This window comes from Typopeltis vanoorti, chromosome 13, assembly GCF_054136105.1.
Source record: "Typopeltis vanoorti isolate ZY-2024b chromosome 13, IOZ_Tvanoo_1.0, whole genome shotgun sequence".
NCBI classification, from domain to species: domain Eukaryota; kingdom Metazoa; phylum Arthropoda; class Arachnida; order Uropygi; family Thelyphonidae; genus Typopeltis; species Typopeltis vanoorti.
Window position 1 is genome coordinate 82,061,311 of NC_143561.1, and position 27,121 is coordinate 82,088,431.

Below are 27,121 nucleotides of genomic sequence, written 5' to 3' on the forward strand. Positions count from 1 at the left end.
TTCATGCGATTGCGTTTTCGATCAGTGCGGCACCCATCTTGCGCAAAGCTTTTTCATTTGCAATTCTTCATGCAAAATGTATCCTACATGTCCTTTTGAAATGCCTATAGTCTCAGCAATTTCACACACTTTGACTCGCCAGTCATCTAATACCATATCGTGCACTGATCAATGATTTCTGGTGTTGTTACACTTTTTTTGGACGTCCTTCACGTGGATCATCTTCAAGGCTAGCACGGCCGCGTTTAAACTCGGCAGCCCATTTCTTAATTGTCGAAAACGAAGGAGAAGAGTACCCATAAACTTTTATGACCCTCGAATTAATTTCTTTTGGCGTTAAACCTTTTGCTAAGAATTTTATAACCTCACGATACTCGATTTTATCCATTTCAAGAGATATAGGCAACACTTTCGCTTCAGACAGCTCTATAAAAAAAAAATTAAAAAAAAATAAAAACTACTTGATATAATGACTTGCAATTTCACGTGAATGCTTAATGACAAATGTACCAACTTAGGGGAAAAAAAAAAAAAAAATCTTGCCGATAGTGTTGCTATTTATGGTCGAGGCCGAGAACTTTTCTGACCACCCACGTATTTATTGGGTCCGAGATGATTCTCGACGTCATCGCTAACAATTATTTCCGTTAAAACTTATAATAGTCATGCAATACTAAGTGCCCAAAGGATATTGTGGAGAAATGCACAAAATTCCAGCAAGAGTCAAAAACATGCGAATATCGTCAATGAAAATAAAAGGCTCCGTATACTTACCAATCTTAAATCAGGCACAGTCCGGCTTAGAGTCCATTCCTGGCTATTTACAAAAGAGTCTGAAAAAGAAAAATAAGCATTTTATAATCGATTTAAAACTACAAAAAGGTAATATATTCTGAACAGAAATCGTCATAACATTTTAAGGAGAATGAATCTGATTGTACAAATTATAATTGCTACATTTTACAGAATAACGCAAGAGTAACTCGCAACTATAAGCATCGCTGTGCTATTTCTGTAATTTTATTTTTATTTTTTTTTTTTAAGTGGTTAACGCAAGTCATTTCCAGAAATCCCATGACCATCGTCTGAGCTCGTTCACATTTCCTAAACCCAAGTCATCGATGAGATTTGAACTTCAACAGTTCTCCCACCACATGAAAAAATATCGCTAAGATATTCCTTATACAGGGTGGCCCATAAGTTACGAAGGGGTTATAAATTTTATAACTTTTTTCTTTTTTTGGTATAATGAATTATAGAACCTGGAGATTTTTTTTATTAGTTATGGAAAAACCACTTATTTTAAACCCTTTCATGATTTAATGGTCACTTTGTAATAACCCTAAAAATAAAATTCTCTTCCGCAACACTGCCAGCTCCGCTCTCCAACCAAAAGGCTACGGAACGAATACTGATGGTCTGAGGCATGAATGTTTGTGAAAGTGTTTAGGTGGGAGATGAATTATCGCCAGGTGTGAGACCACAGTTCTGCTTATTGGGGAATCTGAAATGGCTTGAAAAAAAATTCCATGTTTGGTCTCTAACGATGGGTTCCGGATTATGTATAAATAACTAAAAAATATAATACAATAACAAAAGTCCCCACTCAGGCTACTAAGGCATTACAGGTTTATAGTGTGGGTGGGAGTTACATTAAAAAAAAAAAAAGTTCGATCAGGAGTGATAACATCACTCCTTATCGAAACCCACACCTGTATGGCAGAACTGAGCCAACGTACCTGCGTGAATGTTTAAGTAGTGATCAAACTTCTAGAGACAAATCCATGCATCTTTTAAATCTTACTACTGGCAAATTTGTTCTAAATTAATAAAATTGTAGTCTGAAAATGAGTATTTAATAAAGTGATTGTTTGAAAACATCCGCATCACAATATATTTGGCTCGTATTTTGATTTCTTTTAAAAAAATCAAAGTACGCTCCAATCATAAGCGGCCTCCACTGGATGATTGTAATTAAACTGTAGTTTAGTACATCATCTCCAAAGACTGCAGAAATACTTGAAGGAAATCAAGAAAGCATGAAGTGAATCGAGAAATTCTTTTTGAACTAAGTTTCAAAGGACACATTAACCAGATGGCGTAACATCTGGTTCTATAAGCCGATTTCGTTGGCATGCAAATAAGCTTCCCATTCCATATAAGGCATTCATACGTGCCTTTATAGTGAATCATTTTGGTAGTGACTACTGAGAGTGATGTTGCGCCAGTGGCATAACGGTAATAACTGCAGACGAACAGTAGTTACTTAGGAACGCACATAATGACAGTGGCGCCTTAAGTGAACAGACACTAAGATCCGTTACTGAACAGCAAAGATAAAGCCATTTGAAGGAACGGTCCCGTTAAATATTTCTTCTCACTACATGGAAGATGAGTCATGCATCAGTTGGATGCACCGAATTCAATCAGAGTTCCTCACGTCTTCGACGTGAATCGAACCTGGGACACTCCTTCCCCGGGCATATGGTTGCGAAGCGCATAGCCACTAGGCTAACCGCGCGGACGCTTTCGGGTCTTTTCTATCCACGTTTATTTCCATTGAAGGAGCACCTCTATTTTACTGTTGCTTATATCAACCAACATAACAATGGTCTTCATGTGCATCCCACCTATAAAAGAATGGAAACCTATATTTGGGAAAATCTGCTCTAGAAACCAAACTGGTGGTCTTTCTATCCACGGCAGGGTTCCAGATACCACGGATGTGGTTTCCGGTCTCATACCGGACGAATCCATGCCCCCCCCCCCCACACACACACCCGGTCTCAGTGAGTTCGAACCCCACATCCTGTTGGTTGTAAAGCGAAATAACTTTATCCAAGGTACTACGAACCTTGTGGCATGACTAGAGCGTTTTAATTTCGCTGAATTTTCAGACTTTTTTTTTTTTTAAATCCATTCTGGACATATTTAACAAAATAAAGAATGTTCAATATCAAAATTCACCTGCATTTTAGATAAGTACTGCCACAAAATGACTATTATACTAACAAATTAATTGGAAGCTGCTGCAGAACGTCTGTTTTATGCACAGTTCAGCAAAATTCTTCATATAAACAGAATCAATGAACTGCCATCTACCGATAAATGAACCAATCTCCGCAACAATTAAATTATATATAAGAATAACACTCAACTCGCAGAAGTCGATTTTAAATATATCCAACTATACATACATACATACAGATATACGAAGTAATGTTATTATAACACTTTTAGCTATCAGGAAGTATACCAATTTCATTCATATTTTCTATAATTTGCATTTGCTACTGTAAGATGGAAAAATAAATAATTTAAAAAGTTATTTTATCTGGAGTGCCGAAAGTAAAGAGGATCTCTCTCTATTTTCTCTTGTTGGGTATATATTTATTTCATTGCTCAAGACATCCCATGCGTGTCTGGCAAGCGGGGGAGAAACAGACAGATGAACTTGAACAAGAGCTTTCTCCAGGCAGGAAGTGACACACCCTAGCGCATGGGAGTTTGATACACACAGTTGCATCACTTAATGGTAGAACTGGCGATTAAATAATCACTGGACAAGCAGTAATTAAAGTCAATTTTTATCCTGAAGATACTTCATTATTCACATTTCAAGAAAATAAAAATAACTAGAAAACACGATTTATACTAATTCAATTATTCCTGCCTCGTATTTATCAATTTAATCTTATTTGCAAATAAATAAGACCAAAAGGCATAACTCAGTTCGAATGATGTCAGTATCATGAAGACTGTAAAATTAAAAAAAATAAAAAAAAAAAAAAAAAAAAGATGTTCACTGTTCATGACTTTATTTTAGAAGATATAAAGAACTTGCAGATAAGAAAAGCGCCTGAGCCTATTTAATTTCTTCATAGTTAAAATACTACGAATGATATTTCGAATGGTATTTGTGCAGAAAGAGAATATAAGTCGTGAGAATTTTTCAACTTCTTCTTTTTTTTAAAAAAACTTAAATGCACTATTTCATGACCGTATAGTAGCATAAAAAGCCACTATCACTAGATATTAAGCAGTGTATCAAAGCATAACATACTGCTTGATAACCCTCGCTGGACAAAAACGTCCGTGTGTCACAGTATGATTGAGGGGGCAATGAACCGTTACAAAAATGCACATTAGTAACGTCAGTGAAATCCTTGGATGGCTTGCAAATTCTGGCAAAACATAAGTTAGACAGGCATTCTATTACCCATGTGATTTTCGATATATAACTTTAATGCCAGTCATAAAGGCGGGTATGATTTTAAGGTTATACAATAATAATAATATTTTAAATATTTCAGAATTACACAACAGAAGGCATGTTCATTTAGTAACCAATACGATTACAAAATAGATAGAGAGAGAGAGAGAGTATAATAGCATAGCACACAAAAGTATTATTGTGTGCTATGCTATTATATACTATGGAGATATATAATATACTATATATCTCCATAGTATATAATTGTCCAAGAGCAAAATATTTAATAAAATGTATTTACTGCTCGTTGCAGCATCTTTATATTTATTGATAATCAGAATGCGTTCTTAATTTATTTTTGTAAGAAAATTAGTGGCATAGATGTCGTGTGATAGGTTTCGCTGTACAGTAATAACAGTTTGTGTTCCGGGCTAAATAGAAAATCCTTATCATTATCACAGTGTTAAGAATCTCTTTATTAAAGAGTAAACTCTAGATAATAAATCGTACTTTGTTACGTACTTTTCTAATATCTTTTTCCCGTTTGGTTTGCTGTCAATTTTTAATCCGAAATTACCTTTTATATTTCCATGCAACAGCAAATTAAGAGTTCTGTCCAATTCCGGTTATGGAGGAATATAGAAATGAAAAAGTTAATTTTATTAATAGGGGGACATTTCTCAGTTTAAAAATTACATCCTCCCCCCTCCCAAGAGAGAAAGAAAGAGTATTAACGTGATACGGTAGCACTATTGTCAGATCTGTTTATATTTCATTTATACTCGATAAAATATATGTAATATGAATTATAGATAATACTAGTCCAAGCACAGGACCCTGAGGAACATAATGTCTTTTAATTAATTAATTTTTTTTTTACGAGAACATACAGTTCAATATCGTTAATACATTAACGTTTCTTATTTGCTGAAATGACGAACTGGCATGTACAATTATAACTAAATTTTTGAAAATAATTAAGAATTTTAGCGCATTAAAATATGACTTGTCCCGACCGCGAAAGCGCTTGCATATATTGTGCTGTTGACAGTGGATATATGACCACTCAGTCATCTGGTAGGAAATATAACGTTACTACAGTCTTGGTTGATATCAAAAAAACACTTTCTCTATTATGTAGAGTCACGCAAACAAAACCTGCTTATTGGTATGAATAAATGGAAGACAAACGGTCGCATTCAAAAACGAATGAAATTTAAAAATAATAATTGTTATTAAAACAATAACTGCTTCATTATTATTTGTCGATTATATAATTTTATATAAAAAGTACAGTCGATAATATAAAATAACTATATAAAACTTTTATTTTTATCTGTGGTGCAAAAAAAAAAAAAAAAAAAAAAAAAAAGCCTATGACTTGAGAGCAGGCAAAAATCGATAACTAATTTTAGAAAAACTCTAAGAATAACATCAGATGATATCACGTCCATCGTACATTTTGTGTGCGGTGGTATAGGAATACATAGAAGCTTTCTCCGTTTCTAGTTTTACCAGACTAGCACGTTACGATACAAAATGAGATTTTGGTAATCAGCACAATAAAGTTGAAACAGAAGTGTCATTTATGTGAACACTAGATATTTGTCAAAAATACTAATATGATGGCACCCGATGAAAATCAACTGAATGGTTTGGATGAATGACACTTCCCGATGAAAGCCAATTTATTAAATTAGCTTTAATTTTTAAAAGTTTTAATACTTTAAAATTGAAGCTGGCATTTCTGTCTGAATAAAAACCAAGCAGGAAAATCTAACAACTAAGGTATCAGTTTTAATACCTTAGTTGTTACATTTATTAACGGTGAATAAATGGCGAATGATTCATAGTATACTATCCCTCACCTTCGGAATTTAAGCATTGTTGATATATTTTGTAACTGTTAGTAACAGTCACTGCGAGAACAAGTTACTTGCGAATGTTTTCGGATGTCAAGTAAACAGAGATGACCTTCTTTCCAGTTAGCATGACAATCGCTATTAGCAGCTTATTCAAATCCAGCACGATGTCGAAGTCAATGTCCTGTTATGGTCGAATCGCAGAATGCAAGCTGCATTCATCCAACAGAAGAACTCTCTCTGTAATCTCTTCAGAGTTTCCACTCAAGTGACGTAAGTAGCATCCCTTGTTACGCCTGCTTTAACTAATGTACAGACGATGACCGTAGTTTTCCTTTGGGAAAAGAGGGGGGGGAGAATCTCCAGCTTCCCCCTTGATGGCACCACGTCCCAGTCTTTGCCAAGGAGTAAGTGTTGGGTAGTCACGAGAAGCGGTGTCCTTTCCAAAGCAGACAGTCGTGCCCAAAAACACAGTTTAGCACCGTAACGTCTAGGTCATGAGACGATCCCGCGGTAAATTCTTTTCAAAAAAAAAAAAAAAGCAAAAAGAGTAGCCAGACAGTGGCAAGCACGCTATGCATCACGGCATTCTTCCACACGGCCATTCAGGCGAAAGAGAGAGATGGAGTAGGGGGGGGGGGAGAGAAGGTGGAGGTTGAAGAAACCATCTGCCGTACTGGAGTCAGTGACTTCCATGTATCACGACGCCCCGGAGAACGTCGCACTACGCAAATTTGCGTGAGCTTCTAATGGTTCCGAACACGTACACGCGCTTAGGTGAGCGCAGTGCCGCAACTTAACCTTTGCAGGAGCTAAATCTGTAGCGTTGCACGAGACGATCATGCGTAAAGAAATGCCGATGGATGTGGCCCCGTTGCGAATACAAATGTTTTCAAAAGTGGACGACTTTCTCCACGCATTTGTGTCATAAATACATGGTGACAACTTTCGTTCACTTTTAAGTTTACACTTGTTTTTGTATAGAGCTTTGATCACGAAAACTCACCTAAAAAAAAACAAAAAAAAAACATTTATGTGATTTTTATGTGCTTCGATCACGGAATGGTACAATAACTGTATAAACTAGAATTACTCCTTACTGATTTTAATTATGATACATGTTGTAGTCAATAAAAGTCTGGTGGATCGAATATAAACCACAAAAATACATCCAAGGTCATGAACTTAATAGATAACTTCTAGGATACAACGTTCACTATTGCAGCTGAGACGTGCTAATAGGCTGTTTGTATTCGGTCGCTTCTCTGGCAATTCAAATATCTGAGTTAACTGGTCATAAAGCACAACCGCCCATAAATTCCAAAAGCGCGGGTTCTTGCACAAGCTGCGCGTTTCAATTCCCATCTTCCCGGATGGCTAAAGTGTTAATGGATGACGCAGTTGTGGAACCAATTCAATTGAGCTTACGGTTTAAACTTTGGGATTAAATAAATTTAATAATAATAATAAAAAAATTATTAAAATAAATAATAAATTATTTACAGCTGTTCCATCGCAAACTGAAACGGAATATTTGCGATTTTTTTTTGTTTGTTTTGGATTTACAGTGATTCAAATAGTTGAGCTTTGACAGTTCATATACAGAGTTGCCCCAATGAAATATAAGCATTTTAAATACAACTATTTATGAGGAAGAATTCAGCAATGATTATAAATACTGGGAATGGCAAATATGAAGTTCTGTTTGGGGTAAATTCGATCCAATGCCGCATATGTATACCGAACTATTCGGTATACATTTCGATTTCAATCTGTAACTCAGCACTTGTCTTGTGCACTCCAGCATTCGGAAATAATGGTTAGTCTCTGCGAATTTTCTTAACTCAATCACTTCTGACGTATTCACTACATCCTTAAGATAATCCCATGATTCGAGATAGATCACCTTGTTGCACAAGAATTACCGACTCAAATTTTGCGTACCATAAAACAATGAGCATTTTGAATTGACAACATCTGATTACAATAGGATGGATGGATATGAATGCATTTTCTTGTCCAAGAGCATATATACCATAGGATTTAGATTAATCTGTTGATCCCAGTGGTGCACCCAGGGAGGGGGGCCAAGGGGCCCTGACCCACCCCTCCCAAAAAAAGAAAAAGTTAAAAAACACTAGAAAATTTTCCAAAATACTTTTCCTAATTAAAATTCATTTTTTATTTATGTTGTGCCATGTTTCTATTTCAAAAATGCTTATGAATTAGGGGTCACATAAGGTGAGAGAACCCTGTAGCATGTTTCTCAACCTATGGTCCGCGATGATGGGACAGGTGGTCCACAGGCTTTGAATAAGTAAGTAAAAATTATTAAAATAAAATGAATACTTAAAAAAAAAAAAATAGCGGCAGAATGAGTAATAAAAGAGAGGTGAAGGGAAAAACAATATGGTTTTATTGCTTCCACCTTCCCTTGCTGTTTTGTCAGATTTGAAGTGAACATGTGTTGTCCACATGACCACATTTCAACCAATTGCCTGTTGTTTATTGATTTTTATTGTTGAAGGTTTTCCTCCTTCAACCAAGGCTCAATATATCTTCAGAAGTGTTACGTAATACTTAGACAAAATGTGTTGTGAGTTAACTCCAGTATTTATATATTTTTTGGAAATCGCGGGAAAAGCAAGCTGACAATTGAGTTGAAATGCTAACTCTTTTCAACCGAATTCCAATAATATGTGAAACTGCCATAACAACATTCACTATATATATAGTGAATGCTGTTATGGCATATATATATATATATATAACACTAATTAAATCTAATTAATAACACTAGTTTTTAGTTAGATACTATGTTTGCCGGTGCAACATATGGTTTTGCTTCAGTCTATATATACAGCATAGTTTCTGTATGAGGGGACATGTGATTTATTAATTAGTGTCGTTTTTATCCCAGCCGTCTCTAATTGCACTATTTGTTGAGAAATATATTACACAGACTGCTTATACCTTATTCGCTGAGATAAAAGTACAGGTAACCCTCGTATAATGCGGATGTTAGGTTCCATAGAAATGCCGCGTTATATAAATCGCGTTATGCGAGCCTTAGATCACATAGAAAAAAGTAGGGTTAGGTTCCGAAATCTTTTTTTTTTAATTATATAAACAAAATGACATATCCAACAAAAACAATATTTTTATTTAATTCAGGTAATTCATGTAAGTTAAGAAAACAAACTATAAGACAAATACATAGTATAAAATTATAAAAATTACAAATTGTGCATAAATTTCATTGCACATAATGCATAAATGTTTTAGACACAATAAAATAAAGCGTATATTTTAATCGTCATCACTGTCTTCAGAAATAACATTTCGTAGATGTTCTTTAAGTGGCCAGAGGTCGTCACCACTTGAAATCTCTTAGACTTCATTTGTATAATTCTCATTGTGTGCTTCGGCTAGTTTAGTTATCAAGAAGTCAGTAATAAGACTTTGCTTACCACTATGCTGCATTTTTTTTTATTAAGTTCATAATATGCAGCTAAACAAATATCCAATTGTCTCGTAAATTTTCCCGAGCGCTCCATTGAGGGATCATTATCCGTAAAATAACTTCCTAACTTTCTTGCCAAATCCAATCCTTCTGCTAATTTATTTCTTTAAACTGAATTCTTTAACGGATTCATCACAATCAGAATCTTCGGCAGAACATTCCCCGCCATTTGGTTCGAGGCCATCTATTAATTGTACCAGTTCCTCCTCATTTAAATCTGTTTCTCCATCAATTAATGCACTAATTTCGTTTTCAACCATATCGCAAAAGCCCTCTCCACCAAAAATGTGTGCGACGTTTATTATACGACGCAGCTCGGCATCCACTGGAGGTACGAAATTTTGTTCCAGAACGGCTTCAGGCCATATTTTTTTCCAGCAAGCATTCAGCGTAGAGGGTTGTAATTCCTTAATGGACAGAGAAATAATTTTCACACAATTCAATATTGAAAACTCTTTCCACGCTTGAGACAGTGTCATGTTTGGATTAGATTCCATTTTTTCCAAAAATTAATTGGAATGTTCGCCGAATATAATATGACTTAAATGTTGATATTACTCCTTGGTCGAGCGATTGAATAAGTGAAGTAGTATTAGGGAGCAAAAAAGTTATTTTAATATTCGGATGGCTTAAATTTGTTGGGTGGCCTGGTGCGTTATCGAAAATTAGTAGAATTTTGAAGTCCATATGCTTTTTCTTTGTGCAACTTTCTACATCGGGTACAAAACACTTGAAACACCAATTTTCAAACATGCAAGCTGTAACGCATGCCTTTTTGTTGGCCTGCCAATAAACAGGTAGGATGGACTTGTCGAGCCCTTTCATCGCACGAGGATTTGCGGATCGGTTAATAAACATTGGTTTTGTCATGTAATCACCTGATGTATTACTACAAAACAGTAGAGTGATTCTATCTTTGGAAACTTTGAATCCAGGAGTTGATCTTTCATTTTTCGAAATATAGGTGCGTTTTGGCATTTTTTTTCCAATATAACCCGGATTCATCCGCATTGAACACCTGGTCTGCACTATAACCACCTTCTTCAACGATTTTTAAAAGTTCTGCTGGGTATTTCCGGGCAGCTTCGACGTCTGCTGATGCTGATTCTCCCTGAATTTTAAGATTATACAAAGAAAATTGTATAATCTAATCCGATCCAAGATTTTAAATTTTTTCTTCGAGGGAAATGAATTTCCTCTTCAACGTTGGTTTTTTTCCCTTTCATTGCAGTTTTAGTGGCCATTACAATAAAAATAAACTTTTACATAAAAAAAAAAACTGTCATAAGGACATCGAGAATTTCAACTGCAATAAAACAAACACTTTTTCATAACTGAAAAATTGGACAATAGTTTTTAGTTAGATACTGTATTTCAGTGCAACATTTTGCTTGAGTCTATACAGCATAGTTTCTGTGAGGGGGGGGAGGACATGTGATTCATTAGTTGTTTTTATTCCAGCTGTCTCTAATTGCACTATTTGTTGAGAATTACACAGACTGCAAAAGCCTTACGGTATCTTATTCAGGGATACAATAAAACTAAATTCGATACTTATAACTACTTGCGCGATACGGGCAGACACAAAATTAACGAAGATGAAATTTGATTTTTAAGTCTCGCGGTGAAAATATATAAAATAAATAAATAAATAAAAGGTTACTAGAATTGTAGACCGCGTTATATCGAAACCGCGTTGAACAAGGGTTACTACAATTTGTAGATAGCGTTATATCGAAACCACGTTGTATAAGTACCGCGTTATACGAGGGTTACCTGTACTTGTTTTTCTTGCCTCTGCAATATAGTGGCTATTGGGGGGAGGGCGTGTTGTTTACCGCGGGAGCAAGTTACTATCGCCCTGCTCTGAACGTGTTTCAGTTTTTTTTTCATTTGCGAGGTATATGCAAAACTTTAATTTCTTTTTTCGAAAAGTAAAATCAGGGGTGAGAGTTATATGCGACTAAGTACGGTATTTCAATTATGGATAAGTACATCCGATATATTTTTCCCTTCTTTAAAGGGAAAAATATATCGGATGACAGTGATAATACAAAACGAGTGTGTAATAACAGTTTGTGTGTAGTTTCTGAAAAGAAAGAGGTCTGTAACGAATCCACAGAAACACAGAATTCCCATCAGTTGCAATGCGATAATATTAATACGCTTAACGAAAGGAGAGATTTGCTGACTTGCTGGACACTCGACCAGTGGATCGTATTCAAAGGTAAATACAATTGTTTAGTTTGTAAGAACATTTTTCTGTTTTGTGACTTTTCTCCCTTTACGGTAATTATGCCTACATTATTGTCTTATTATTCAACAATTGTTTACAGTTTTGAATGTGTATATAAAGTCAATATCAACAGTTGCCTGGTTACGAACGTGTGATGAAAGGGACAGGGAGGTTTGAAGCTTTTCCGGATAGTATTCAAAAGGTAAATACAATTGGTTATTTTGTATAGGGCCCCGAAACTTATTAGTTTAGAATTTAACCACTGGGAAAGGGTTTGTGTCCACCTCAAAACTCTGAAACAGAATTGGAAACATTTTCCGAGTAACTTTTTATAAGAAATTTCTGTGATTTCACGATCCATTTCAGGCTTGCAGTCACGAGAACAACCTTTCGTTATCGAAAAAAGAACAGCTAATTGAGCTTTCAAGTGACAGTGGGCTTAAAATGCAATTCCGTGATCGTGGTTTGGCTCGATTCCGGATCTCGCCTTCAGTGAGAAGTGAATTTATTTGAAGTCGAAAATCGTCATGCAGTTTTCTACAACCTATCTTTGCGAGAAACGATTTTCATCGCTCCTTCAAATAAAAACAAAATACAGAATTCGTCTTAGTGTGTGTGCCGATCTTCAACTGAAGTTGACCAATATTGAGCCAGATATCTAGCAACTCTGCAAGGTCGAGAAGCTCATCCATCTCTTTAAAAGTAAATAGTAACATAATTATATCATTTTATTTATTTGTTTAATAAAAATTAAAACTTTGTTTTAATTTTTATCCACAAAATTTAATTTTTTATCTATATATCCGGCCTGGTTGGCCGACTCTCCAGCCAAAAGGCTGCGAGTTCGAATCCCGCCATGTGCATGGATGTTTGTGATTGTCTGTGAAAATACTAGTGGTAGTGGTCGGCGGTAGACAGTGTTGGTATAGATAATGATGATGATTGTAGTTGTGGTTGGTGAAGACGGAGAGTTGTAGAATAGGTGCCCTTCCTCGATATATCATTGGACTACCTGGAGATGTTATGTAATAATAATAATATCGACAAGCTTTATATGTTCATTGTGTTTCACATAGTTTGAATTTGGCACTTGGAAATGCTATATCTGTGACAAATAAGAAATTGCATTGCCATAATTGAAAAGGTACATAATTTCTTCAATATCCCTAAAAGACAGGACTTCCTTGTTGTTTATAATATTAATATCTTTTAAGATTTATAATATCTTTATTTAGTTTGCAAAAAAATATTTGCCTGCGCCTTACCATTGTCTAAAATAATGCAAAAATCTGACAGTGACCTCTTAATTGCCCTAAATTTTGTTAATGATATTGTGGCTCAATTAAATACCGTTCGTGAAACACCAGATTCTTCATTTAAAGATATTTACGATGAAGCATGTAGAAAAGCCAATAATTTTAACACTGACATTAAAAAAGTCAAGGACTTCATCAAAATAAACATTAAGTCCAATGTTCCAGCCGATTCTGTAGAAGAGTATTTCAGGAGAACTATTTCATCCCATTTATTGACCAAATAATGACTAAACTTCATTTAGTCAACAAGATGCTCCAACAGCAAATGCAATGGAAGATTTTCGTCAATTGTGTGAATTTTATGCCGGTGATTTGCCTTATACAAATCCAGCAATTTTGAACGCCGAATTCAAGTTGTGGTATAAGAAATTTGAAAAACCGTTTGCAATAGCTCCATGCAAAAATGCCGTTGATGCAGTTTCAAAGTGTGACAAAATGATATATCCTAACATATATCACATTTTTAACTAATTAAAAATATTTGCAACGCTTCCGATAACAACATGCGTCAGTGAAAGGTCATTTTCTAACTTACGCCTTTTAAAAACTTATTTAAGATCTACCATGACACAATCACGATTGAACGGACTGGCTTTACTATATATATACACACACACACAGAGAGAGATTAATGTAACCACGACTGAAATAATTCAAGAGCTTTGTAAAAAGAAAAGAAAACTGGATTTTATTCTTTAAATAAATTTTTATAATCCCCTAATGAATTTTATTTAATGAATTTTATTGAATGAATGAAATGTAACGAATTTTAGTTGTGAACGGATAAAAATATTTTTAATGCAAATTCATTGTATTAAAAATATTTGTATCCGCTCAACTCGGCCCCCCACAAGATTAAATCCTGGGTGCGCCACTGGTTGGTCCAATTATCGCAATGCTATGAATCTGTCAGCTACATCTATGGTAGGAGTCCCTTCCTGTCATTTACGGAGGGGAAAAAAAAAAAAAAAACTGATTTTAACGATGGAAAAAGAAAAAAAAACCTAACTCATTGACACACAAACCAAACTTAAAAATTATGAAACGCGCGGGTACAGGGAGGCGTGTCTTCTTTTTTCTCTCCCTTTTTTTTAAGTGCTTTCGAGACGAATATTTGATCACTTTCACAAGTGCCACCAACATCTCGGTAATGACTTTCTACCTGCGCTCTCTAGAGCGAGGCATAATCCCCAAATTGGCCCCTTAACAGGGTAAAGGTTGTGCATCTGTTCAAACACACCCTAAGATATCCAAGTGAAGAATTCATTCTACTCCAGAAGAGGCAGTGAGAAGACCATGGAAATATTCTTATTCTATAATAATCATTATAATAAGCAATACTGTGATATATTTGTGTTGTAAGTTTATATTTCCAGTTTTATACCTAATTGTGATTACGTGCAACTGAACTACGAATAATTTATTAAGTAATGTTTATTATTTTACAAGAAACTCAATGCTAACAGATCATTATAAGTACAACGTAATTTCCCTTTTCTATCATGAGATACTGTTCTAATTTTTTTTTTAATTCATATATTCGAACTCATTCCAGATCTTAGTAAAGCTCTTCAGTTTTCAATTACGCTAAGACTTGTAGCGATCATTGCTGTTATCAAGAAAGTAACGTGAAAGTAATTAAAGCTTCACTACCGACGTGGTGAAATTAATTAAACGAATCAGATGATGACCGTGAATTCAGTCTGCGCTGCTAATACTACTACAGCAAACATAGGACACAGTTGAATGAGGATGTGAAACTTTCTGACATCTGGAGAGGAAATGAATTCAGGAACTAACGAGAGGGAACCCAGCTTCGTGAAAATAAGGCAGCTAATCCGCTCGGTTACTAAGAAATGTCGGAAATGCTGCAAGGAATATTGTGAAGTGGATGTCCTTAAAGAATCCATTTCTTGTATTCGGTTATTTAGCAATCGTATTCTCACTTCGAGTGATTGAATCAAGAGATTAATTTCCTGTACGAAAACGATTCGTTTTCATATTTCGATGGTTCTCATTACATGTACTGGTTTTCATACGATTATAGTTAATTAAAATTTACTAACTGACACACCAAAATATGACTCAACATTTGATCGCGTTTTGTTTATTTCACTGACAGATCGTATTAGCAGAGCAACCAGCTGTTCAAGACATTTGCTATGACGTAATGAGCTATCATGTATAAGCTACAACACTCCTTTGCCAGAACATCCCCTGCACGCCATCTGAACCACAAAACTTGCCTCTACTACTAATGCTCACATGTTGACGTCAGGGCCACATATAAGCATTCGGATTCCTTACAAATTAAATCAACTATGATTAGTCGATACATGGAAAATCGGCTAATTAATTATTAAATACTATCCTTAGTGTACTTCAAAGACAGTCAAACAACTTTTGCAACAGAAACACGCCAAATAGTAAATTTAAATCGAACTTCTCTTTATGAGATAAAACAAACGCTATCTTACTTGAGGTATCCCGATCTAATATGATAACAGAAAAATGCACCTTCTAAATGTTTTGCTTTCTTTTGTAAATCTGACTAAAAACTGTAGAAGAAATACAGACGCCAAAACTAAAAACTATGAAAGTCTTACTTATATGCCGAAAGCACAGAATAAATTCTGACGTATTCCGACTTTAAGCTCACACTACTCAAGAATTCGTCTTCGACTTATACTGACATGAACGGTATTTTAGAAGCGTTTTAAAATCAGCAGCACATAGCAAACATCAATACGTGAGAATAGAGCAACATCGAGTAGGAATACCCTTAACTAATTCTACGAGTAAATTTTGTTTTGTTGTTGATAGCATGAATGTTATAATTCGGAATTCCTGACTTACTGCATCGGCATTATATAAGACAACCCACAGATCCCCATAGTGGCGTTTCCTGATTAAAAGGGCACGTGTCAAGGTCAACTAAACATCCAGTTAAGGAAATTAAAGCTATGATTACGGATGACGGAAAAGTGCAGGAAATTTCATTCCTATTCCTGTCAGAGATTATGCGAAATAAATACAGAAATGCTGCGTGTAAAATACCATTTTTCTGAAATAATTAATTTCAGATTTTCTGTGAGCATATCAAAACTTTCCAATTCGCTATATTTAATTCTCTTTAATGCAATATTGCACTGCTTCTACAATCATCCCAGCAACTGGTATATAAAGACTGTGAGACGAAGCGACTTACAGCCGGTCTGATCTATCTGTTTTTAGAGGGCGGTCTACTAGTGACTTCCTTGTTTGAAGAAAGCCTAAAATACGTATTATGTTACGTATACTGCAGTTATGTAACTGCAAAAAGAGGTCATTCTAATCAGTTCACTGAAATACTGGAATTAAGTCTTCCAATAAATCGTTCAGATTTTTTTTTTTTTTTGCTTAAATTTTGTACTGTTACAAATAACAAATGTCATTCGCTTTTTTTTGACATATCCGTTTTGGAACCTGGATGTATACAGTAGGAAGGAAGTGACGTTCGTAATAATTTAACGGTGTTTTGACAGGAAAAAAGTGAAGGGCAGTGGCGTAGCTAGGGGGGGGGGGGGGTGCGGAGAGGGTGGTCCGCCCCGGGCGACACTGAACTTTTGCATTTAATTCTAAAATACAGGCTCGAGAACTCATTTCCAAATATTGTAATACTACTGCGAATTTTCCACACAACTGCTGTAAGTGTTGCTAGTTGTGAGAGAAGTTTTTCTAAATAAAATTTGATTAAGAATTACCTACATTACTATGAAATAGACTTCGCCAATGTCATCGACGATTTTGCTAACAGAAAAGCAAGAAAAATAACATTTTAGAATGTTGAACTTAAAGTTTTACTTCAAAAATAAACAGTGTTTTAATTTATTTCCCTATACGGAGTTTTGACTTTTTGTAGTATTTTTGGTGTGTATTGAGAGGGGCGACAAACTCAGGGACCGCCCCGGGTGGCAACAGCTTTAGCTACGCCACTGGTGAAGGGTGATCTATACAATGTGACCCCCCCCCCTTCCCATGCAAAAGTGCAATGCAAATTTAAGTGTCAAACAACGCAATTTCATGAAAAAATCAGAATGGTAATGAATCGCTAATTCATTGCCATTCTGATTTTTTCATGAAATTTCATAAGGATCTTATATATGCAATTTTTATTTTCCCCATTCATTCTTATAATGTTGAAATTAAAAATGTGGCAAGAATCTTACCATTGAGCTCCGTATAGCTTGCAGTCTTAAACCAACAAAAAAATCAAAACATTATTATTAGAGAGAGACTGGTTCTTATGTAACTGCAGTGTAGTGTTTGTTTCTTTCGATTTTGCAGGGCAATAAATTTTTATTTGTTAAACACTATAGTGATTTTACACGCATGGATGTGAAACACTAACAGGACAAGATAAGCTAAACGCAACCTTTCTGACCCAATTCTTCTTACAGTCAAATATGATGAATATAAGTTCCCCCAGAACACAATGAAGATAATACATTACAGCACCCCACCAGCATGAAGAACTAATGATACACTTCCACTTCCTTTTACCACACCAGCCAATGCTTAGAGTTCGTTAACTGTGTCTTACTGCGTTTCATAATTTGCGTTATCATTCCAACACGTGCCTCACTTTACAAATAGATCAAAAGCGTGGAAAATTGCGAGATATAACTAAAAGTAGTCATAAAAAGATAATCAGATCGAGAAGTCCAAAGAAGCGGCCATTCCAAATTAAAGTTTAAAAGTTGAAATCCTACGCGCATTAATCGCTAGGGAAAAAAAAAAAAAGAGAGAAGGCAGGGATTTATTTTTCGCATCCATGAACGCCATTAAGTGATCATCTGTCACGCTTTCACCTGGTTTCATGAAGTAAGACAGAATTAGAAGAAAAAGAAATACTTCATTTGAACTATAAAGGCCTAGTCATAATAAAAAATAGTCGATAAATAATAAAAAAAACGGAGAAATGTTTTTGAGAATGTTCGCGCATTTCCTCATCTTCCTTCTCGTTTTTTCCCCTCCATTCCAAAAATCCATTAAGGATCTTCCAAAAAGATTTAACTATTATTTATTAGTTATCTCGAGATATCGGTGATGCTTTTAATTCAGGAGAAATTCGCTTGGAAATAACCCAGAATTAAGATTTCCCTTTAGAAACAGATCAAAAGGAGTGGTCGAAAGGTGAAAACGGAAATAGTTTCATTAAGCGGAAAATGAAAGCGAGGAAAAAATTAACCATCACGAGAAAAATAGGAATTGAGTCTACACGAGCATTCGCAATCCTTAAGAATCTGAAAAGCTCTTTGGACAATCTACAGAAGATTGATGATTTGATCAAATAGATGAATGCACTTTAAAATAGACAAGGAGGAGGTTACAACAATCTATTAATATCGTCATAAACTTGACTCCGTTGTTAAGAACTTGAAGGAGATATTGAAATGAATATGCACATCCCGTAATGCATTTTTGACTCAAGTTCGGGGATGAACCATTCTAAGAATGATTTTATCTAACCTCAATAAGAGGGAAAAACTATTTAAGGCGATCCGTACTGTCTATTTTTTATGAATTTATTTATGTTACTAAATTAATAACTAAATAAAACTTAAAAGAACCAGATAGTAAATAAATTTTAAAAAAATGTAAAAAAGGGCAACTGTTATTGGGATAAAATAAAACGATACAAAAAAAAGACTGAAATGTGAAATAACAAAAATATAACTCCAGTTAAAACAATAATTTTAGAAAAAGCAAAGGGAGAAAGAATTCACATTCACACTGTAACATCCAGTATCATAATTAAGGTCGTGTGTCGCCCTTTGACCTTGATCAGATTGATTAAGATCCAAGTGAGGAGCAGATTATTCAAGAGATTAACAGGGTTATGTGTTGCAAAACAAGTTAAAAAAACTAAGATAGACCAAATACTCTTGCAATAATATTTGGCGAGGGAAAATAAATCGATCAAGTCTAAGGTACTATTTACAGATTTACTTCCGAGATTTGCAGTTTACATTTAAGAGAATTGGACGCATTACTACAAGCGCATGCATAGTATGCCCAACAGCTGAATAAGTTTAGGTATTATAAAAAGCCAAACGGCTATTTTTTCTGGCGAAGTTAATTAAATTAAGGGGATAAAAATCCCTTATTATTTTACAGCCAGTATGCGAAACTCTAGGATCGAAAACTACGATCTAAGAGTTTCATGGCGAAGAACTATCGGCGAATCCAAGCGTAAGTGAACACCTGGTAGTACAACACCAAGACAACTCGAAGCAAAGGTGGAGCAAGCTCCCTCACTATCCTTGATATTTTCTCATAATGTAAAACACAGCTCCTAGGAGATGAAATACTGCTTTACATTATGATTAGAGATCACTACCCAGACCGGTTTCAACCTTTTTTGAGGTCTCATCAGTGAGTAGGTAGACCTGGATGATATCAAAGTTTAAGTGAAAAGAACTTACATACCTTCACTATACGAATGCCAGAAAGGTGTGCCCATATATTATAACTAAGATAAGTTTTACATTATGAGAAAATATTAAGGATAATGAGGGAGCTTGCTCCACCTTTGCTTCGAGTTGGCTTAGTGTTGTACTACCAGGTGTTCACTTACGCTTGGATTCGCCGATAGTTCTTCGGCATGAAACTCTTAGATCGTAGTTTTCGATCTTAGAGTTTCGCATACTGGCTGTAAAATAATAAGGGATTTTTATCCCCTTAATTTAAGTTTAGGTATTATGAATTAAATCACTGATTGTGGTTATGTATAAGTCAAAAGTACTCGGGTAGCCAAAATAGCATGCTAATAAAATAAAAATTTAAAAAAAAAAGAAAGAAATTTTATTTTAGGGATTTCTGTATCCGTAAAATACTTGTCATGCACTTTCCAAAAGGATGCTAAAAAAACTGCACCTGCGTCCAGTCTCGCTTCTTCAGTCCCGACAAGTCAACGGATATCAGTATGCATGCTAACGCTGACTCATACAGCGATTTGTGTTGTAGTGATTAAAGCACAAGAGGGGTCTGCACTCTAAATTACACGTTTACCTACCCTTCCTAATATATATGCCTACCATTTTTGTTCAAGCAGTTGGCATATGCTATTTAAATAAGCACAGCGGAGGGTATACTCTCCAACAACAGCTTTGTGTAGAGAAAGTGAAAACTGTGTCTAAGCCGTTGAGCGAGGTTATGCAAGCGTTCCTTAGTCACAAAAATCTTGACATTCATGCCTCATTTTCAAATCAAGAGTTCATTAAAGAGATGTGTGTGTGTGTCACTACAGAAGCAATTTGTTTCCATGCTATTTTGCATTTGCCAGCCTGATTGGCGGAGTGAATACCTTTTCCCTTCAAGAGGCTGTGCGTTCTAATCCCATCGTGGGCATGGATTTAAGATGTCTTCAGGTACTAGATGAATTTCATTCCATGGTGTGGCTCCCGCTGGAATGCTTGAGGAGGCGTGAAAAGCACATCATAAAACAGTTGTCTGTTAGATAAATGAAGTAATAAAAAAAGGATGACGTTATGCTTTTGCGTTTCTATGGAAACAGTAGATTGTATAGTATGGTAGAGTACTTAACGTCATCAAGAACGAATCATTGCTTTCAGTGCTGTGTTAGGGTTAGTTCAAGAGACAAACATGCGCATCGTGCGAAGCTCAAGTGTTATAATAATTTTCGCTAAAAGTCATTTGCATTATGACATTTGAAACAATTTTGTTTATACACTAATTAAAACGAATTTCTACATTAACTCTCTTTGCACTAAAATCGTTTGCCGGACTTGGGTAGGGATTAAAATGGCAATGTATGCAGATGCAAAGACATCGTTGTGAGAAGAAAGGGGGGAAGATATCAGAGCAATGCTTCTAAAACTAATGAAGTGATTTCGTAATATAAGTAACCGAGCCATAAAACTTCAGCATTTTGAAATATGGCTTGCATTCTACAGCTGATGCTAAGTAACTAAGATTACAATTTGCCGTTTAATAACCTATTTTATTATCCGGATAAAGCCACACAAAAGTTAGTAAAGCTCAATCACGGTTGAAAGTAAAGCTATATTCATGAAATTAGTTTCCAATGAACAGTAATAAAACAAGGCCAAACCATAAACTGAAACTGTTAAGAATCATTCGCCATCGTTTTACGACGTATGGGCTACCTGTTCGCTTCACTCAGCCATCAACAGTCCCAAACTGTTTGCTGCGCTAACTGATGTTTGTCGTTACGCTCGACAATCTTGCTCCCATTAGGTATCGTGCGACTCCTTGAATTACGTGGTAATCTTATCACCAACCTTGGTACACCTATTTATGTAGTGTATACGGACAATACGACCTTGCTACGGTGAATTGTTGGCCTTCACGGAGCAACGACGTTTGATCAAAGGTAAATTCAGTACCACGTCTCTATATGGTTTAGTAAGGCATGAGGCTTTTCTTTTTCGGTCTGTTTTCTGTTTGAATATTGCAATTTTTCATTATACCACAGCATTCCTAAAGCTTTATTAATGCAAAACCTAAAATCGAAATAAAGTAGACAGTAGTTGGTAAAAAATATATATATACAGCATACGGCTTTCCTGACCAAAATCAAGAACAACAAAAGGAAAATCTGCGTTAACTCAGGAGTTGAAATGTGAGGGTCAAACATATTCTAAGGTCTTCTCACGTTCGAACTGGGAAGTCGAGCAAAATTTGGTGGCGGCACAGTCCGACGTGGATATTTATATAGCGGATAGCAGAGTAATCACCACTAATACCGAACCAAGTCCATTATCTAAAAAAAAATTATTTCTCTCACTGAATTCTGAACTGAAAGAGGTCTCACCAGTGGCGTAGCTGGGGGGGGGGGGTCAGCCTCGGGCGACACTTTGAACCTTGTCCTATACGTCGTTTTGACTTTTTATAGTATTTTTGATGTATTGAGAGGAGCGGCAAAAGCTTCAGCAACCCCACCACTGGGTCTCACGTTTCCAGAATTAACTTATTTAAGTTATATTGGATAGAACACAAAATGCAATCGAATACTGACAATGATATTACCTATGTTTGGTATACAGGAACTGGAAAAGTATAAAACAAACGAAGAATAAAGAATGAATCACACACACGTGCGCCATGGAATCAAATCCAATAGTCCAGGAAATGCGTTCCAAATCAAGTGTTTTAAAAGTTGAAATTCCGTTAAAACCCTTAATCTAAAAATAAAAGAGAGGAAAGGGGATAACAAAATGAAATAAAAAGAAGGCGGGGTTTATTTTTCGCCTCTATGAACACCGTTAAGTGATCATCTCAGTCACGCTTTCACCTGGTTTCGTGCCATGAGGCAGGACTCGAAGAAGAAGAAGAAGAAAAAAATAAAAAGAAACATCCCTTCGTTCCGAAAGTACGATGCTAATAATACCGCCACAATTCTAGGTCATGTACTTGGCCTGAGCATCAGAGCAAGACCTCCAACCTACTGGCACACTTCACTTTTCCTGATATTTGCAATCAACCGGCAGCATAAGGTAGGGTTATGCAGTCACTTCTGTGCTAATTCACTTCCCTTGACAACGTTCACGGTGACGTCATCAGATGGCAATCAGCAGCTGAGCATATGTACATAAACAATAACTTGTTAAAGGGTCATCATCCTATCTACCTCAGTTACACGATTCGTGCCCACTTAATACGGAGAAGCATGTAAGAAAGCAGTGACCTATAATCGAGAATACATGGATCAGATCCAAGTAATGTACGTTGTTTGAGACTTAACAAGTGGGAAGCGTGGGCACAAAACTGGAGAGCAGCCAGCCAACCAATCAGAACAAGGTTATAATGGTCCTAATAACTATTCAAAGGCGCAACATTCCAAGAGCAAAGAACACGTGAAGATCTTTTGACTGTTAGCAAAGTGTTAATGACATTGCACGGGCGAATAGAATACCCAATAGATGGTTCCTTTACATTGCTATTAAATAGGAAACATATGGTACGGCGCATATTTGAAGTTGACTGGCATCGTTAATTTATTCACTTAAAAATAAAATAAAAAAATTGAAGTTATGAATAGTTCGTCCTGTTTTCAGTATGAGTTCCGTTAGTTCTATTACGCTTTACGATGACCAGGCTATAAAGAATAGCGGCAGCGACGATTAATCCGAGCATCAGGGAGCATCTCTTATTTCAGGATTCACCAGGACAAAAATTTGAACTCAAGTTTTAAGTTGAATATTACCGATCTGTCAGTTTTTATTCGATAAAAGTATTCAATAAGATATCGCTTGCTAAATTTGAGAAGTTGACGTTATTTCTTATTGGATTCGTTCAGCTCCCACCAGAATTTGTGTCGAATCGGGCATAAATGAAGGAGAGTTACGTCCTCGCAGAGATTTCTATAAGTCACACGTTCAAGCAATTTTGACCAAAAATGGAATACGGTATCCTTGAAAAATTCAGTTCAATCACCCTAAAAGTGAATCTGTTGTAAGAGTGGGGGACGCCTACACAGGCACCTCTACAAGCCTCTAAACCAGTGGTCGATATCGACCCCCAGTGTTCGATATAACATTGTTCGGGTCGATAGAAAAATATAAGACATCATTGTACGGGTAATATTTAATTCGGTTAACTTGGATTACCTCCATCCTGATTGACAACGCAATTAAGAGTGAATCGTGGAAACATGAATAGGACCTGTAAGATGGAGAGAGAGGTCATGAAAATAGTAACGGAGGCCAATCATGTAGGCCAAAATGACGTATTTACCAATAAACAGATGTCGGTGGTTCCCGACAGGCGGCGCGGCGGGAGCGAGATTGCAACACGTGCGTGGTTGCTTATTTACTTATACTTACACGTATTCGATCCTAGTCTCATTTTTGCTTATCGACATACAAGTGAGCGTTAATGTTCTAAAATTCATCAACATACATTTTATAATTCAATCGTTATTCATTCACGAACTAAACTTCAATATGTTGAAGAGTTGAGCAGGACTGGTAGTTTTGTACATCCTATATATATATACCTATAGGAAGATTGTATTATTGTTATCTAAATTAAATTTTATATATTATTTATCCCTCCTATCAAATATGCAATGTTAAGAAGGACGTCAAAAACAAAAACGTATCCCTTTGACGTTAAGCCAATATAATAATATATACTATATTATACATACAAGAAATAATAACTATAAAATAAACAATCTAAAAAATCACATAAGCGTCTTTTTTTGCTTGTCCTATTATAATTACGTAATAGTAAAATAGAGGGGGGCGATAAAAAGTCAAGAAACTCTTGAAGGGGGTCGACGGTCAAAGAAGTTTGGCGACCCCTGCTCTAAACCTATTTCGACGAAATCCGGCAATAATTATTTCTTCCGTTGTGTGTCAATTTTCGCACGGTGAGAACTAGAGAGAGAGAGAGAGAGAGAGAGAGAAGAGAAATTAAAATGTCGCAGACAAAGCTTCAGTTCACATCGTTCAACCGACTTCGGCAATTTATTCCAAGTTTTTACCTACTTCATCTATAAAAAGAACCAAGTCAAGCATCAAGACCAGCAGAAGGTTCTCCACAGTTTAAAAGTGGCTATTTCTCTAAAATTCCTGTTTCAATGATTGAGAATGTAGTGACTAACCTGCTCTTTCTAACCTTTGGGTTTGAATCTCACCATGGGCATGGATGATTTGCGAATGTCTTTAGCTGTACTCTAAGCTACCTGAATGCGATTCACATAAAAAAAAAGCAATCAAATCACGAATTATTAAAAAATAATGCCAGCAATTCCATTTCTAAATTGGACTTGTTTTGCATATGAAATGTTTTTTTTTATGATAATGATTTTCACAAGGATAAAAACGAATCCTTGATTTTGCCATGCTCGGCAAACCAGTAGGTTGAAAGGGCATCGCTTTGCCACCTAAATGTCGGCGAAAGTGTTCGGACAGAAGAGTTGATTAGGGTGAGAAATAAGCTGCGTAAAATTACAGAATAAAGTTTAAGGGACGTATCTAATTTTCCATTACAGGGAAATTTACTAATGGAGTCTACTTATGAATCATTTGTTTTTCTCGTTTAGATATATGTGCATTATTAGACGCACTTTGGTTAAACATCTCAGCTTTGTTTAGAGTAATCTGTAAAGAATTTCCAGGTTTGGATTTTCAGATTCTATTCAAACGGGTGAAGATTAAATGTTTCGGTATCTGCAAGATAACACTTTTGGTATTGAAAAACGTTAAATAATAATAAAAGACTTTTGTGTGCTTCGTTTGTAAACTGCTTAAAAGCCACTTGCATTTATACGTAAAATCAACCCGACAATCTGAAAATGAAGAAGAGATATAAAAAGTGGTATAATTACTGCCAAGCGTGAACTTGATTGTTATGAGGACCAAATGATACTAATCTAGTTCTCCGGATGGATGAGTTATAAATTATGAACATTATGAAATTTATATTAAGTTTGTTTAAACAGAAGAGAGGATGATAAAAATTTTAAAAAAAAATGTGATTTGTACAGTAGCTTAATTACCATATTATGAACCTCCGTAATGGGCGAAAGGGGGGGGGTTGAAGCTTAAATGGTAAAATAAAAAAGCACTCACCATTCTGTACAAATGTATCCATTTAAAATTTTCAAGGAGCCCGACACAAGCTTTTTCTTTGAAGGGGAGGGGTAGTATAATATAATATGTAGACGAAAGGGTTTTATTTTTAAAAAAAATTAATGGGAAGTAATTTTTTTAATAAACAATTACAAAAGTGAGAAATGCGAGGGAGCAAGAGTTGCGTTCCGACATAAAAAAAAAAAAAAAGATTCACCTGGTACAAATACGGAAGTTTATTAAGTTAATTACGGTATTGTCATGACCACTACATTCACAAGGCTGATTAACATTAACTCGTAATTACAAGTGTGTCGAAATATATTACCCAATTCTAGTTAGGCATTCTTCACCGAGACAAGTTGGGCACAAACATGATGAGCAAATTAAACATTAAATACAACACCGAAAGAGAAAGTTTCTGCAGTTAGGATGAAGAATTTTGAAATCGCAAGTTAAACTTGAAGAAACCATTTGCAGTAAAAGCCCTGACTGCAGCGTATGCAGGGCCGGCTCTAGGCTTAGGCAAAAGAGGCACAAGCCTGGGGGTGCAATGGCTTTGGGGTGCTAACCTCGTAAAAAAAAAGTAATAGTATTAGTCGAAGTAATAATACAAAAAAGTGTCACTTTTTTGGCAATAACTATAAACTGCTTTTAACAATAAAGAATTTTATGATGCCTGTTTTGTCTTACAACGCGTTGATAAAATTGGCCTAGGGGCATCATATAGTCTCGAGCCAGCACTGCGAAGATGACGCTGAAGTGGTGGCAACTGGAGAAAAACACTTACACGAATAATTTACTTTCGTTTCAACTACTGAAATAGAATCCCTCACTACTCATTGGGAGGGAGAGGATTCGGTTTCCAAGTCTCATTCTGCTTGCATTCAATTAAGCGAAAATCCTCTTCTTAAATCATATTTATGCCTTCTTGTTAGTTCTTATCAGAATTAATCATAAAATCTCTCAGACATTTATTACTTTAGAGACGAGTTGACTAACCAACATCCAGAGTTTCAATTTCAGGATCGGAGGAGGATGACGCAACTTATATCAGGGAAAACAAAAATTTTAAATGTTAAATATGAAGAACATTAAATCTTGTTTATGTATTTTTTTTTTGTGAATGCGTTTCATATTTTTTCTTCTTCTTCCAGAATAAGCTTTAAAAAAAATTAAGGGACGCGTTTGAATTCCATCGAAAATGCTAAGCTTGGCCAAGAAAGTTTGAAAAACCAATGTTCAAAATATCTTTTTTTTTTTTTTTCAGTTGACAGCTGCCAAATATGTTCTAGGTCAGTTTTATGTTTATGCATACCACAAAATTCACTTCCGGTAGAGATTGGCTTGTGTGTATTCACACAGT

The 27,121-nt window shown here is 35.6% G+C and overlaps 1 protein-coding gene across 1 annotated transcript in view; it reads right to left on the reverse strand.

Moving 5' to 3' along the window:
* The window catches only part of LOC150100317 (centaurin-gamma-1A-like), a 418,649-nt gene that overhangs the window by 224,658 nt on the left and 166,870 nt on the right, over positions 1 to 27,121 (reverse strand). The window contains exon 2 of the mRNA XM_090402635.1: positions 775 to 833. Coding sequence (XP_090258761.1) covers positions 775 to 833 — 59 coding nt within the window. The remainder of the gene's footprint in view (positions 1 to 774; positions 834 to 27,121) is intronic.